We start from the raw sequence: 15,314 nt of genomic DNA on the forward strand, positions 1-15,314 counted from the left end.
AAGAGTCTAAGACTTTGGCAAAATCATCAGCTGATAAGGAGGAGGCATCATCTTCTGGTGGTCTCGGAGAGTTCACATATTTGCTAAGAAAGATCAAACAAGAAATAACCTAATGGATATGAGTGTTTCTGGCCCCAATACTACTATACCTTCTTTTAAAAAAGTACAAGATAATAAAATCATTATTATTTTACAAAGGACTGATATCAATGACCTTGCGAGGCTCAGAGCAGCCTTTCCGCATGCAAGTACGATTTTCCTTTTGGAGGAATAACCCAGTTGTGTTGTCTGGGTTGACTTTCAGCCCTTATCTTTTCCTTGTGTTTATTCCAAACTTAGCTACACCCTGACACACTCAGGTATAACAAAAGAAGCAAGCAAGAAAATGGCTATCTGTGACCCAGGGAGCAGACCAGTGCAGCTGAGAGGCGGTGAGAGGCGGTTCTGCTGCCCAGGGCATACTCAGAATGCACTGAAGGAAGTTAAGTCTGGGGCTAAGGATGGCGTGGGTCATTAACCCAGCAGGGACACCCAAGACCTGAAAAACTAGGAAAGGTGATCACTTTACCATTCAATTTTTACTTCAGGGTTTACCTGCTTTTTCCACATCACTTTAAGTGGGCAGAAAGCACACCAAACTAAATTTTAGGTGTTTGAGGGCAGCAGTCAACTTACTGTGCCCTATATGAAAAACAGGGGCCACAGATCCACAGCAGGTGTTTCAGGCAAAATTTATGTGGGAAATAACACCTGAAGGGCCAATCTATAGTGAAAGCGTAATCCTTCTTTTATAAAATGCTGCTGACACCTGTAAGTTTGGGGCTTTATTTTCCAGGAATAATGAGTACGCCCTGAAATATTATCACACTTTTATCAAAAGCCATACATTTGGGTCACCACCAGCACAAATCCAGGGACAAAGTCTACAACTGATGCCTCAGAGACTGTTCATGAATCCCGTATCACTACCTTGTGACCTTATCTTCAGTTGTTTGGAAGCCCAAATTGCATTTATTTAGCTATTTCCTTGAAAAGAAATGATTAAATGGCTTTTGTCTATTTTCTTTTAAAAAGATCAGTACTCTGAGAGGCCAAAGCAGGAGGATCGCTTATGATCAAGAGTTTGAGAGCAGCCTTCATGAATAAGAACAGGACCTCGTCTCTACGAAAAACAGAAAAAAAATAAGCCAGGTGCAGTGGTGGTGGGCACCTGTACTCTCAGATACTCAGGACTGAGGCAGGAGGATTACTTGAAGCCAGGAGTTTGACATTGCTGTGAGCTGGGCAACAGAGTGAGACTCTGTCTCAAAAAAATAAAAAACTGAATTTACCCCAGAAGACAAATACTGTTTACAACTGAGGTTATATGAGAGCCAGCGCTGATTCAAAAGAAAAAGTTTTAATACGCCGAAAAAGACTACAGTCACTTAAATTCGGAGTTCTAGTAGATTTTTTTTCTAAACCAAAGTATAGACATAATTACAAAGTCTACCTCTATTTAATATGAAGACAGTCCTTACGCGCTCATTTTATCACACATGCGCCAGGTCTTGTTACACCGTAATGGAGAACCAAGTACTAGATAATTTTTTAAATATTCCAAATAATCAAAGTTCTATTTTTAAAAAATGAGTAGCTTCAATTCTTTCAAACTTAAAATATGTTTAATACTGGGAAAGCTATTCTGACTTAAATTCCCCTTCTTCAACTTTTAGCTCTGCGAGCTTTAGCAAGCAAAGAGGGTGCCAACCAAGATGGGGAAGGGAAAGTGGCAAAGCTCTGAGAAAAATCCAGAAATTGGTAAAAATCATTAAAATGATAATTATGTAAAATAATAACGCACATTTAAACCTAATGAAAACACACTCTATTAGTCTCTCAGACTAAAATTCTGTAAAGGAGTCAATTCCTGAATTCTACATTCTAGACAAACGTGTTTAATTCTTCTCCAGGAGTGATCATGGTCTTAACATTTCTAACAGGCAGATACTGCATATAAGAGCAAATTCATTTGATATGGATAATCTGTCTCGGCTTTGTGAATAAAGAGTTCTACAAAACATCATCTGTCCGTGCACTTGAGAAAGACTCAGGCCCACCTTCAAGATACTTTGAAAAGAAACACAAAAACCAGCCATCACGAAATTATTTTAAAAACTGATTACCTATATTAATTGCAGTTTCTTGTTTGTCTCCTGTCAACACCCATATTTTAATTTCTGCCTTCAACAGAGTTGCTATGGTTTCTGGAACCCCCGCCTGGAGGCGATCTTCTATGGCTGTGGCTCCAAGTAACAGCAAATTCTAGATCGAAAAACAACTTCCGTTAAAGATGGGCACACACTGAAAAGCAGCATCGAGGGCAAGGCTAACAAAGGAAAGGTGACGCAGCTGTCCCGAGAGAGTGGTCTTGGCTTCTCCACATCTGTACTGTCCTCCAGCGTCTACAGAGGATGTATAGGAAGGGCATCTCCAAACCATCCACAGGCTGCACGCAGCCCAGACCCATCACTGCTCTCTCCCTACAGCAGCCTGGTAGGATGGAAACCCCCTGGCCACGGAGCAGACAGACACTGTCCCCTCTTACTCCACTGATCAGCAGCATACTGTTCCACATTTACCATAGAGGAATAACGGATTCTAGACAGTATATCTGGCAGAACAGGAGTAAGAGACCTGTGACACTAAGAATTTGACAGAGAGAGAAGGGAGCCTCAAAGCACCTTAAACTTGAGGCGCTCTTGCTGAGGCTGGGTGTGGATGTGCAGTTCCTCCTGCCCGCTGGTCTGGAAGGCTGCAGAGACTGCACAGAGGGCCTGTCCTCTTGCCTCTCCTCCCTGAGTCTTTCCGAGACAGCACCTCTGCATGGCTACCAAACTGTGGGAAACCCACATGCACCTCACGGTGCATCTGCCTCATCGCTTACTTTGTCACATTTGTCTGATTCTAAAAGTCACTTGCATACTTCCAGTCAAAACTGGGCAAACAAACATGGGAATTCAGTACTACTGCTGCCCAAATTCCATTAAAGTCATCGATGATAAACAACTGAATATAAAACCCAAACAAAAGCTGAGTATAAAAAAAAGCAAAAGGGAATTTAAAAACCAATAAAGGAATGAATTAAGTAAACAGGTGATAGCTTCAAAGGAGGGAAATTGGAAAATTGATAGCCCAACAGTTGCTGACGTTCAACAGAAAAAATGTAGACCCAGATCCCAGACTTCAGGGAATCCAATAAATAGAAGAAAGCTACCCAAGGCCTTGGGCTAACTGAAAAGAACATAACAGGAAAAAAAAAATAAAATCAAAGCAGGCGATGTGGAGTAGCAAGGGCAAAGCTTAAATGTTATTGGAATGAGTAAGTGTGAAAAGCCTGAGGGTACATGTCCAAGCAGCCCGGGCAGCACTCTGATTGCTCCTGTAACCAGGGGGATGAGCTCATCCCATTCAGCCCATCTTAGGTAAACCCAGAAAGTTGCTGACTCTGCTTTTCTCCTGATATTTCTTAAGATATCATTAATGCTTAGCTGAGGGGTGCTGAGCTAGATCTCCCAGGTAGCACATGATTGCTAAGTGCTTCTTAACACAAAGAAAGAAATGATTCAGAACTAATCAACTGGTTGATTACGACACTTACCAAAAACGAGAGAGAGAGAGAGAGAGAGAGAGAGAGAGAGAGAACATCACTATATAGTACAAGGATTCCTGTTCACAGACGTGTTTAATCAGTGATTACCTTTTCAATGATCTCATAACACTCTTCTAGCCGCTGAGCTCTGTCTTTCAGTATGGTGCTGGCTTCCTCATAGACTTTCAGCCACTCCTCGTATTCATTCTCAGAGAGATCGGCATAAGCCACACACAGAGTCCTCAGACCTGCAGAACAGCCACTGGTGAGTGGGGCAAGCAGACATCCTACCTCCTAGGGGATGCTGTGTGGCTGCCTTTGGTATTAGTATGCTCAAAGGAATTAAACAAAATATGTGCTTGGCCAGTCACTATAATTCAACATTCATTAGCTACAAAGGAAATTTTTTTGTTTGTTTGTTTGTTTTGAGACAGAATCTCACTATGTTGCCCTTGGTAGAGTGCCATGGCATCACAGCTCACAGCAACCTCAAACTCCTGGGCTTAAGTGATCCTCTTGCCTCAGTCTCCCAAGTAGCTGGGACTACAGGTACCCACCACAATGTCCAGCTATTTTTTTGGTGGTTGTTGTCATTGTTTAGCAATCCCTGGCCAAGTTCAAACCCACCCACCCTGGTGCATGTGGCCAGCACCCTAACCACTGAACTATAGGCAATAAGCCTACAAAGGAAATTTTTTTTCTTTTTCTTTTTTTTTTTTATTAAACCATAGCTATGTACATTAATGCAGTCATGGGGTACAGTGTGCTGGTTTTATATACAATTTGAAATATTTTCACCAAACTGGTTAATATAGCCTTCATGGCATTTTCTTATTGTGTTAAGACATTTATATTCTACATTTAGAAAGATTCACATGTACCCTTGTAAGATGGACCATAGCTGTGATCCCATCAATCACCCTCCCTCCACCCATCCTCCCCCACCCCTCCCCTCCGTCTCCCCTGTCCCCATATTCTTGAACTATAATTGGGCTACAGCTTTCATATGAAAGCTATAGGTTAGTTTCATAGTAGGACTGAGTACATTGGATACTTTTTCTTCCATTCTTAAGATACTTTGCTAAGAAGAATATATTCCAGCTCCATCCATGTAAACATGAAGGAGGTAAAGTCTCCATCTTTCTTTAAGGCTGCATAATATTCCATGGTATACATATACCACAATTTATTGGTCCATGATCTATGGGCACTTGGGCTTCTTCCATGAATTAGCGATTATGGATTGGGCTGCAATAAATGTTCTGGTACAAATATCTTACAAAGGAAAATTTTAAGATAGCTCTCCTGGCCATTAAGATAGCTCTCCTGACCAGGGGCGATGGGTCACGCCTGTAATCCTAGCACTCTGAGAGGCCAAGGTAGGAGGATTATTTAGGCTCAGGAGTTCAACATCAGCCTAAGCAAGAGCAAGACACTGTCTCTACTAAGAGGTAGTCCCAGCTATTTGGGAGGGTGAGGCAGGAGGGTCACTTAAGCCCAGGACTTTGAGGGTGCTGTGAGCTAGGCGGAGGCCACATGCAGCAGAACTCTAGCCTGGGGCAACAGAGCGAGACTCTCTAAATAAATAAATAGATAAATAAATAAATAAATAAAACAACTCTCTTGTGTTCTAATACAAAACCACTTTGAGGGTACAGGGAAGGAGATAAAAGTGAAGTCTCCCCAGCGCAGCAGTCCGTGAGCGCTGCATATTTGTAGAGAAGGCAGGAGGCCTTTATTAAGACAGTAAACAAAAGCCTAATGTGTTATCACATGACAGATCCAGGCTTTCCCGCAGCCACACCCATGCATGTGTGTGTGTGTGTGTGTGTGTGTACACACACACATGTGTGCGTGTGTAGCCACAGAAACACTAAGGCGAGAGGGTAGCAGTCAGCCCTTGAGCACAGCTCTAACTACCATCACATTTGCTAGCAGGAACACCTGACATTGGTGTTATTTAAAGCCTTCCAGAAAAATCCTTTCTTGCTTACTGTGGGTTCATGGATTATTATTTCCCTCAGTCACAGATAAGCCAGTGTCATAAGGATAACAAGAGAAGGACAGGAAAATAACCATGAGTCTTCTGAGAGAGAGACCAGTAGCAAACACCATTCTCCACACTGAGCATTGGGCTGCCTTCTTCTCCCTCACTGAGTCGGGAGGTGGCCGCACATCTTGTCCCTGCCACAGGCTCAGGATGTGCAGGTGGTAGGGGACAGGGCAGGACTAGAAGAATATGCAACTATAAAGCAAGGCCAGCATGCCTGAGGTTGCAACTTCAATGGTTAAATAGAACATTTCCAAACCACACTTACTTACCTTCTGTGGCAAAATATTCCAGGTGGCATAATGTTTCCTCCATGTATTTTGAGTCTTTTGAAAGTCTCTCAAAAATTACATTATCCTATAAAATAGGGAAACATCATGATTGGCAAACCCTTCAATAAACCCTCGAGTCAGTCAGCTTGCTAAGCATGGCTTTGTTTTATTAGTGTTTATCTAATGCATGTGAGAATACTTGAGTGGGTACGTAGGAATATACCTCCTGGCTGGGCTGAGGCATGAGCTTTGGAAAGCAAATTGGATCTGGATATGTCCCACAGCACCAAAATCTTAAAAGTCAAACAGAAATCTGTTGGGGAGGACCAGAAGTGCCAGAAGAATCATCTGGGACACATGGGTGCCTATACTCATCCAATTTGCAAAACTCATGTCCCAAAGTTTAGCATGCCTTTACACAGTGGAAAGGGTAAAATCCACATTCCAGATTATTCAAGTACAACCTCGCTTTCTGCACTGGAGGACCTTCTAACCAGGGAGGGCACGGCCACTGGACACCAAACCCCATTCTGCCAAGTAACACCCAAGTGCACAAAGCTCATGCCCTGTGACTCCCTCCATGACTGACAAACAGAGCTGGAAGCCTGGATAGCATAGATCATCTATAAAATGTGCTATAAGTTGCATAGTTTTAGAACACTAAAACTGATGTCAGAGAAATGTAGTTTAGTTTGAAGGAGCAGGTTTAGAGAAAATTAAATCCAGTAAAAATGAAATACCCTTTGCAGCATTTTCACAGGTATGCTGTCCTACATTCACAGCTTTCCTCTCTCTACTGCCATGCACTGACCCTGCTGTACTTGCTGTGTTACTAAGAAAACAATGGCAAATAAGAAAGCAAATAAAAAGTTTAAAAAATACACTGTATCACATGAAAACAAAATCTAGATGATTGTAATTTAAGATACTGCTACACTTAAACACAATGTCCAGATATAATTCCTTTAGAATTCCCATGCATTCTCATTTTCAAAAAGCCTTGGTCACGTCAGCCGGGTGATTCACACCTATAATCCTAGCACTTTATGAGGCCAACACACGGGGGATCTCTTACGCTCAGGAGTTTAAGACCAGCCTCAAAAAGATCAAGACCTCATCTCTACTAAAAATAGAAAAATTAGCCAGTGTTGTAGTAGGGGCCTATAGTCCCAGCTACTCAGGAGGCAAGAAGATCACCTGAACCCAGGAGTTCGAGGTAGCCCAGTGACAGAGTGAGACTCTGCTTTGGGGGGGGGGGGAAACCTTGATCATAATGTACTCAAATAAGATCACCCTTTCCCACGATTAGTAAAGATAAGTAAGATTTCCAACCGATCACTGATCCTAGGATAGTTTCGTATTCTTAACAGAGTCTCATAAGCTGAATTCTTTTTCCCTCAATACATATGACCCTGGTTTAATAAGATATAGTTTTACAAGTAAGAGTCATAAGCAATAACATCTTTTCTTAGAGATAATACATTTAGATTATGAAAACAATCCACTTAGAGATTTGCCTGCTAGAAGGAAGACAGGACCAAAGTGGACAGTACAAAGCAGCCACACACGGTCTCCCTGCAGCTACGACACGGCTCCCTGTGATGAATAAAAAACCCAACCACACGATTGAGAATAACAGCTGCTAGAGCACCAACCTATATATCAGAGTAAAGATTATCACAGGTCAATACAAATGGTTTTATCTTCCCAAAGTCAAGACACAACAGTGAAACTGCAATCACAACTCACACTCCAAGGATTTTGCATGATTCGTGGAAGGGCCGTGTCTGAAGCCAACTATTGGCTAAAAGCAAGCGTCGCCCTGACAGTCCCTGCCATGTTGCCTTGAGTGGCATCACTCTCAGTGAACCGACAGCCAGCCTGGGAGAGCCTCTCAACTCTGGGCAGGCAGGACAGGGCACAAGCAGGGTCGGGAAGCAGCTGCCAAGACCTCTGTGCCATGCAAGACACTTCGCAGATACTCACAGCGCCTTTACAGTAGAGACGAAGTTGTCCTGAAGGCGTTCGAACAATTACAGACATTCTTTTTCTGTCACTAGGAGAGTTAAAAAAAAAAAAAAAGTCATCATCAGTCTGTTTATGGGAGCACGTCCTAGAAATGAAACAATCAAAACAAAAGGTCGGCTGGCACTTCTAAAAGTGGCCAAGCTCCATCTTTCCCTCCCTTTTTCCTCAATGTGGGACTTCAGTGTGAGTATGTACAGGCTATGCTTTTTATTTACATCTAATGGACTTAAACCTATTTCCTTCCCTGCCATGAAAACTCGCTAGCACAGCTACCCGCAGTAGGAGGAACAGGAAAGTCAATTACAGCTAATTGACTTCTGACCGTACCCTCCACAGGTATTATTCTCCACTTGACAGCTCTCAACTATCAAGTAACTTTGCCCGGTAAATGGCAAAGTGGGAGATTCAGTGCAGATCCACTTAACTCTAAAGCTCCTCCTCCTGTTATCTCCTAATGCGAGTAGAAAGAAATTACAAATTCATAGAACATCCCTAATGCAGCACCAGGGAACTCGTTCTGGCCCGCTTCTTACCGCGGCGCACACATTTCCTCACACATCTTTCATCACGGCCCCCCTCACTTAGGAGATGTCAGTGACTCCCCAGTGCCCATGAAGTCTTCTCCCCACTCACCCCAACCTGTGCAGCCTCACCTCGTCTCCCACTGGCCCCCCCATATGCCACCACCAGGCCTCAGACACACAAAAGACACACCTTTCTCCTTTTTCTACACATTCTGATCTATGCTTTCGCCAATGATGTTTCATCCTTCTGAAACACACCCCACCCAGACCCCCCACCTCTGTGGCCTTTCAGTCTGGTGAGCCCCACTGGGCTACAAAGTCCCCAGAATGGGGGAGTTTTCTCTGCAGCCCTCTGTTGATCCCCACATCCTACCCCACAGAAATCTCTGACCTGGGTTTGCCTTCCCTCCCAACTACCCAGCTGTCGGGTGCTCTCGGCAGACTCCTCTACCCTGTGTTTCACTTTCTCAATGTGTAAAGCAACTACTTCGAGGGCACACAGTCAAGATTAAGTGACATCAGGAGAAAAGGAGTCAATGAAAAAGAAAAAGAACCACAACTATAACCACAAACGATCTTCCTGTTCTTTTTCTGCCGTACCTATTTAACATGTATTCGTGTCTTTGTCCACATGCACCTGTTTTTATCTAACTCCCTTTTCTCCTCCTTGCTTGTGCATTAACTGCTGGTCCCACAAAACCCTGCACAGTTTCCAAGAAGAGAGGGACATAAAGACATCCTGAGAGATGCCCTCATCTCTACACAGAGAAGCACCGTCACCACTCCCCGCGTGAGCTAACACTGTCATCAATGTCCCCCTGGCTCTTTTTTTAAATTGCAGATTTCGGATTGATAGGAGGGTATAAATGATGATGTTACATTGTTTACATTTCTTAGTCCCTGGCTCTTTCATTGAATACTTAACCTCAAGGATTCCTATCTGACCAAAGTTCAAACCTACAGTCCTAAAACTAAAGACTAAAGCTGGAAAGTATTTCCTGCATTGGGACAAAAAAGTGATCTTTATCAAGTAACTTATAAAGCAGGCAAACGAATGTGTGCATCATTTCACAAAGTTTACTGAAAAAAACCCTTAATTTCATAAACAAGAAAAGATGCTTTTGAGACAGCAAAAGCGAGACCCTTGTTCTAGCGCTTACAGTTCGGAGTTAACAAGGGGGAAAGAAAGAAAACAGTAAGATATGTTTCTCTACAACCAACTATGAACGTTCTAGGGGAACAAAAGAATCCAACAAATGTGCTTAGGTCTTAATTTTAAAAATAAACTGTGCCATGGGTGAACGCTTACAAATATATACAGGAGAAATACCCCACGTGAACTAAGGCTCTAATGGACGAATTGATCTAATCTGTCATCATTTGTACGTTTCCCAGATCTCCAGAGGGCTCAGACAAAGCAGAGGAATGACCTCATGGAACTTGGGAAACGCCAATGAAAATAATGCCCTCATCACATACTCCCCTCCCAGCTATTCAGACATGTCTGCAGATGCCTATGCAAGAACGCCAGGTTCGAGAAATCTAAAAAATAGAGGACATTTCTTTTGAGAGGGGACAAAGAAAAATGACCTTCCTCATTTTCTAAACTAAAGTCACAAATTTCAAAAAGAGAATTTGTAGAGACATATTTACTATGATGTATGGTAATACGTACTCTGTTGAACCAGACCACACAATCATGCAAGCACTCTCTGAAGTTGCCAAATACATGTATTTTAAGTATATGAAAGAGAAACATACCTAGAAAATTCCAGGACATTAAGAATTCCAAATGTCTGCTCTTGTCCCATCTAAAAAAAAGAAAAATAGGCTCTTACCTGAGGTACAACGTATTAAAATATCAAAGCAACTGTTGTCCAATAGTAACACACACAGACAACACACAGTCCCCCTTCCAGCCCCTTGCAACATGTACTGTTTTCTCCTGTCTGATGGGGTTATAGCTCCCTCTTCTGGTAGGAGCTTCATTTTGCTTCAGTTACCTGGTTGTCCTAACAGCTGGCTGGTGGTCTAGCCACTTTCAAAAGATGAAAGTAAGGAAGCAAGCTGCACTATCCATCAGAAACCCTGGGGCCAGTTATGCTTCCGAATTCTTAATTTTGCAAATCTCTTAAAGGTATATGCGCATTCAATACTTTAATATAGCATATTCAAAATCAAATACTATACTGTCCCCAACAAGGCAGAGGGTAACACCCTGTTATTTAACACATCTATTTTCCACAACAAAATGTCTAAATATCACATGAAGTGAGACCTGTACAGATGTTAAATAAATTCATGCAGGTTCTCCTTAGGTTTTGCTACCAAATTACTATTTCCCAAACTTAGGAAAAAAACTTTGGGAATTCAAAAGCTTCTAGATTTTGGATTTACAGATAAGAGGTTATGAATTTGCACCTGGTTTCCAGGCAATTAATCAAATGCCCATTTGGGGGGATTCTTTCAAATCAGAATGTCAAAATTCACAATGTTTTCTTTTTGAAAAATTCTGGCTGAAGCATATGCTGTTTTCAAACTTTTAAATCTAATCTGCTATTTCCCCAACACACCATGGTGGAAAGAATGTAGCCTTCAGAATCTAGGAGAGGAGTTTTAATACAGTGTGTGACTTTCTTATGAATGGTCATTTCTTGAAAGAATTAATGAAGTAACACATTCAAATTACTAAGTACATGACTAAATATTTGTCATCTTCACACCATAACTCACCACTTCATCTCTTTGCATCCTAAAATATGACTATGGAGGGCTCAGTGCAGTAGTTCACACCTGTAATCCTAGCACTTTGAGAAGCTGAGGAGAGATGACTGCTTAAATCCAGGAGTTCAAGACCAGCCTGGGCAACAGAAAGACCCCATCTCTTAAAAAAATTAAAAATTAGCTGGGTATGGTGCTGGGTATGGTGCTGTGCATCTGTAGTCCTAGCTCCTTGGAAGAATGGGGCAGTAGAATCACTTGAGTTCAGGAGTTTGGGTTGCAGTGAACTATGATGATGCCACTGCACTCTAGGCCCGGGAAACAGAGACTTTGTCTCAGAAAAACAACAACAATAAAAAAATACGACTGATGATCCACTTCCTCCAGTTTTCATCAGTCTTGATTCACCTTTCTCTGGATCTCCCTGTTCCCCTTCTCCTCAGCCTGTCTTAACCTTCTGCCAGATGTCTGTTTAGAAAGACGCCCGCTGCTACCACCACCGCTCAGCACCAAGGATGCAACCCTGGAACCACCACATTGTATCAACCACTTCCATGAGCAGCCAGTGGACTCAGCTATTACAATCAACATGGATACTTCATGTAAATACCTGATGATCACGTCACCAATTTGAGAATTTCTGGCTCCTACTTAATACTTGAGTGGGATTGTAAGAACTGTTAATCATTTACAAACCCTAACTGATCAGGTGATCTTTCCTGACTCCCAGAAATACAACCTTAAAACTTTAATAAAATAATGAAAAGGTACCGATGTGGCATCTCACACCATGACGATGCCAATAGGCCCTCTAGTCTCTGGTATTTATCTGGCATCATGAGCTGGGTGTCTGTCCCACTTCCACTTGGCCAGTCCGTGCTCCCCATCCCACCCTCCACTGCTGCAGAGCACACAACTGAAAATTCTGCAGGGCAGGAGGAAAGTCTCCTCCAACTGGAGGTGAAGAAGACCTCATGTCTAACAAGCTTCTGTTATAGGAAGTTCTATACTCAATCAGTACTTCATTCCATGCTATGATTTCTCCATGCCAAATTCTCTCTGTTGATTAAAATAAAGTAAAAATAAACATGATCTGATCTCTCTACTCCCTAAGAAAAGAAACTAAAGATGCCAAGAGATGGGCACTTTGTTAAAGACACAATAGTGCATAGGTTTTGTATATAAGTAAAAGAAAAAACTGACAGCAGTTCTACCAAGTCAGGAACAATATGAATAAAAGTGGTGTAGGGATTTAAGAACACATGCATAAAGCCTAGAACTATGATAATCCATGAATCTTCCCCAAAATGAGGGGTGAAGGAAGGTGAGAAAAGTGCCTGCCCCAGGCCCACCAACCCAGACAGGAGTCAAACACAGCTGGTCCAACTGGTCGTCACTGGACACAGCAGCACCTCACCAGTCCTAGCCGTCATTTCCTGTCTGCTCATCCCAAGGGTCCCTGTTTAAGCATATTTTTTATATAATTTTTTTCCTATCACTAAATTTTTCCCTCTGCATCACAGGAAGAAACAGGAAAAAACTCAAACAGGTTAGAGAGATTGGGAGTAAAATGGACACTATTCAGGCAATGGGCACACCGAGAGCCCTGACTCAGGCACTATAAAACTTCTCCATATTATAAAAACATCTATAAAATCCCTTAACGTTTTAAAATTTAAAAAAAAAGATTAGAGAGAGATCTGAAGCTCTGAATCCTTTCTCTCTCAACTGGAGTTAGAATGAAGACCAGTGTGCAATATCTTACACTAAGAATTGTGCAAGAATTGTCAGGCCCTGATGCTGCAGAGGGGTGTAAAGCCCGCCCTCCAAGACAGATGCACCATGAAGTTATTTTTCCAACTATCACAGAACAAAGAGCAGACTTAGGAAGCTCTTTGCTGCAAATAATTTCACATGAAAGACTGCGGGGAAGCATGGTAGAGTCTGGTGCCCCCGCCGCAGCCTGCATCACAGCCACCGCCCTGCGATGACCACTGCCGCCTCCTGCCCTGTAGCCGCCGCCACAGCCGCTGCTTGTGTCACCACTGCCTTGGGACCGGCTGTATGATTAGGCCACAGTCTTCAATGAGTAAACATATTCCTCAGTTCTGTGGTGTTCTTGGTCACACATTTCTGGAGTTTCTGAAGGGCAGTGGAGATTACCGCCAGGCCCAGCACGACCTCTACGCAGACAAGTGAACTGTAGAAATTCATTACTACTCCACCAAGAAGCCCCCGTAAGAGTGGTTAACCTGGACACAGAAGTGTTGCCTTGAGATCTGCAGAGCATTTTACAAGAGTTCTGACCCAGATGGGGTAAACCTCAGTGCACTTCCTTTCTGTTGCCTCGGTATCACTGGATTGAAGGGTTGCTGTTTCTTGTTAGGAGGTTCATTTCCATTTATCATTACTTCCAACTTCATCCTCAAAGCACTGAGAATTTCAAGTGGACTATATTGAAGTAGACTTCAGTTTATTTGCATCATTTCTGTATTCAATTTTTTAAATTCTTTCATAACCCTTTTTAACTAAATTAACATAGCTAGAATGAACCACCCAGCTCCTGTAGAAGTCACATACAAGAACATGAGATTTCTTATGACACACAATCCAACCCATGCGACCTTAAACAAATTTACAGAGGAACTTAAGAAGTATGGAGTTAGCACAATAGTAAGAGTGTGTGAAGCAACTTATGACACTACTCTTGTGGAGAAAGAAGGCATCCGTGTTCTCGACTGGCCTTTGGATGATGGTGCACCACCATCTAACCAGATTGTTGATGACTCATTAAATCTTGTAAAAATCACGTTTCGTGAAGAACCTGGTTGTTGTATTGCCATTCATTGTGTTGCAGGCCTTGGGAGAGCTCCAGGGCTTGTTGCTCTCGCATTAATTGAAGGTGGAATGAAATATGAAGATGCAGTACAATTCATAAGACAAAAGCAGCGGGGAGCTTTTAACAGCAAGCAACTTCTGTATTTGGAGAAGTATCGTCCTAAGATGCGGCTGCGCTTCAAAGACTCCAATGGTCATAGAAACAACTGTTGCATTCAGTAAAACTGGGATGCCTGATGCTGTTGCCTTGGAAGTAAAACTTGAGACAGGACCTAATGTGTCATATGTACATGTATTAGCCAACATGTTGGCTGGATTAATGAAGCTTCCATAGGAGTATTATAAAGCTGTTTTACCAACAGAATTGCAACCTCTATGTTTGGGTTACTGTCAACCTTTTTGGACACTGAGCAAAAGATTCTTGCTGCTCAGCATTTAAGTGTGCTTATCATTTGTACCAAATGACCTTTCCTGAAATTATGCGGTATTACTGAGTTATGTCTTGTTTAAATCTATTCCCGTGCCAGAATCTTATCAACATATAAGAAATTTAGAAAGATGAGGTGCCAAAATACCCAGCACAATATTTGTATACTTTTAGTATTGTGCAGAACTAAAACACCAGGAAGTATGAACACTCCAGACCTTGTGTGGTTTATCCAGTCATTTCAGACGTTGAAAGAAGACCCATGGGTTATTTGCCTGCTTGCTTTATGGTTACATCTTCCGCATTTATACCAGTATACATCAGGTTTGCTCAACCATTGATTTTTTTTCTCTTTTGGATTTTTACCAGGTCTTAGAGTGATTAATGTCTTTCTATAAATCTCATTTTGTGCTGTTATAAAAAACCTTCATTTTGAAAATCTACATAGCACAGAAGCACATGTCTTTACTGTCTTCAGACAAAAAAAAGCCTTACAGTCAATTTAATGTTTGCACTCTGAGGTGCAACTTAACAGGGAGGACCTGAAAAAATGAATGGGAGGGGACTATTAAATATTTTCAGCAAAATGTTGCCTTTGTCTTGTGCAAGACATGTAGAAATACACGCTCTCTAATTTAGTAAATATATTTTAAAAGGTAGAGATGCTTTGTTAATTGTAGCTAAAAACAATTCTTAATCATAAAATTTCTGAAATTCTTGTAATTTTTCCCCATACTTATCAGAAGTTGTTTACCACCTTATTTTTGTTCAAAGTGTGATTTTTTTTTCCTTTTTTCTTCCCAACCTCTTGCAAAAAAAAAAA

General features: G+C 41.9%; 2 protein-coding genes across 5 annotated transcripts in view; one reads left to right on the forward strand and one right to left on the reverse strand.

Annotated features, from left to right (window-relative positions):
- ATP8A2 (ATPase phospholipid transporting 8A2) overlaps positions 1 to 15,314 on the reverse strand; it is a 625,592-nt gene that overhangs the window by 415,650 nt on the left and 194,628 nt on the right. For both annotated transcript variants that reach the window (XM_012809508.2, XM_012809509.2), the window contains exons 19-23: positions 10,267 to 10,316; positions 7,940 to 8,009; positions 5,954 to 6,038; positions 3,740 to 3,879; positions 2,166 to 2,304 (exon numbers count right to left, since the gene is read on the reverse strand). In XM_012809508.2, coding sequence (XP_012664962.1) covers positions 2,166 to 2,304; positions 3,740 to 3,879; positions 5,954 to 6,038; positions 7,940 to 8,009; positions 10,267 to 10,316 — 484 coding nt within the window. The remainder of the gene's footprint in view (positions 1 to 2,165; positions 2,305 to 3,739; positions 3,880 to 5,953; positions 6,039 to 7,939; positions 8,010 to 10,266; positions 10,317 to 15,314) is intronic.
- LOC105887703 (protein tyrosine phosphatase type IVA 1-like) lies at positions 13,771 to 14,411 on the forward strand. 3 transcript variants are annotated; one of them, XM_012809511.2, is made up of 2 exons: positions 13,771 to 14,102; positions 14,166 to 14,411. In XM_012809511.2, the coding sequence occupies exons 1-2, from the start codon at positions 13,774 to 13,776 to the stop codon at positions 14,284 to 14,286; spliced, it is 450 nt and encodes a 149-aa protein (XP_012664965.1). In that variant the 5' UTR covers positions 13,771 to 13,773; the 3' UTR covers positions 14,287 to 14,411. The 3 variants fall into 3 exon arrangements, with proteins under 3 accessions (XP_012664965.1, XP_012664964.1, XP_012664966.1); XM_012809512.1 differs by having other exon boundaries at positions 13,774 to 13,869; positions 13,963 to 14,411; XM_012809510.2 differs by having other exon boundaries at positions 13,771 to 14,411.

Source organism: Otolemur garnettii, unplaced genomic scaffold (assembly GCF_000181295.1).
Source record: "Otolemur garnettii isolate 467f Iridium unplaced genomic scaffold, OtoGar3 scaffold00106, whole genome shotgun sequence".
Taxonomy (NCBI): domain Eukaryota; kingdom Metazoa; phylum Chordata; class Mammalia; order Primates; family Galagidae; genus Otolemur; species Otolemur garnettii.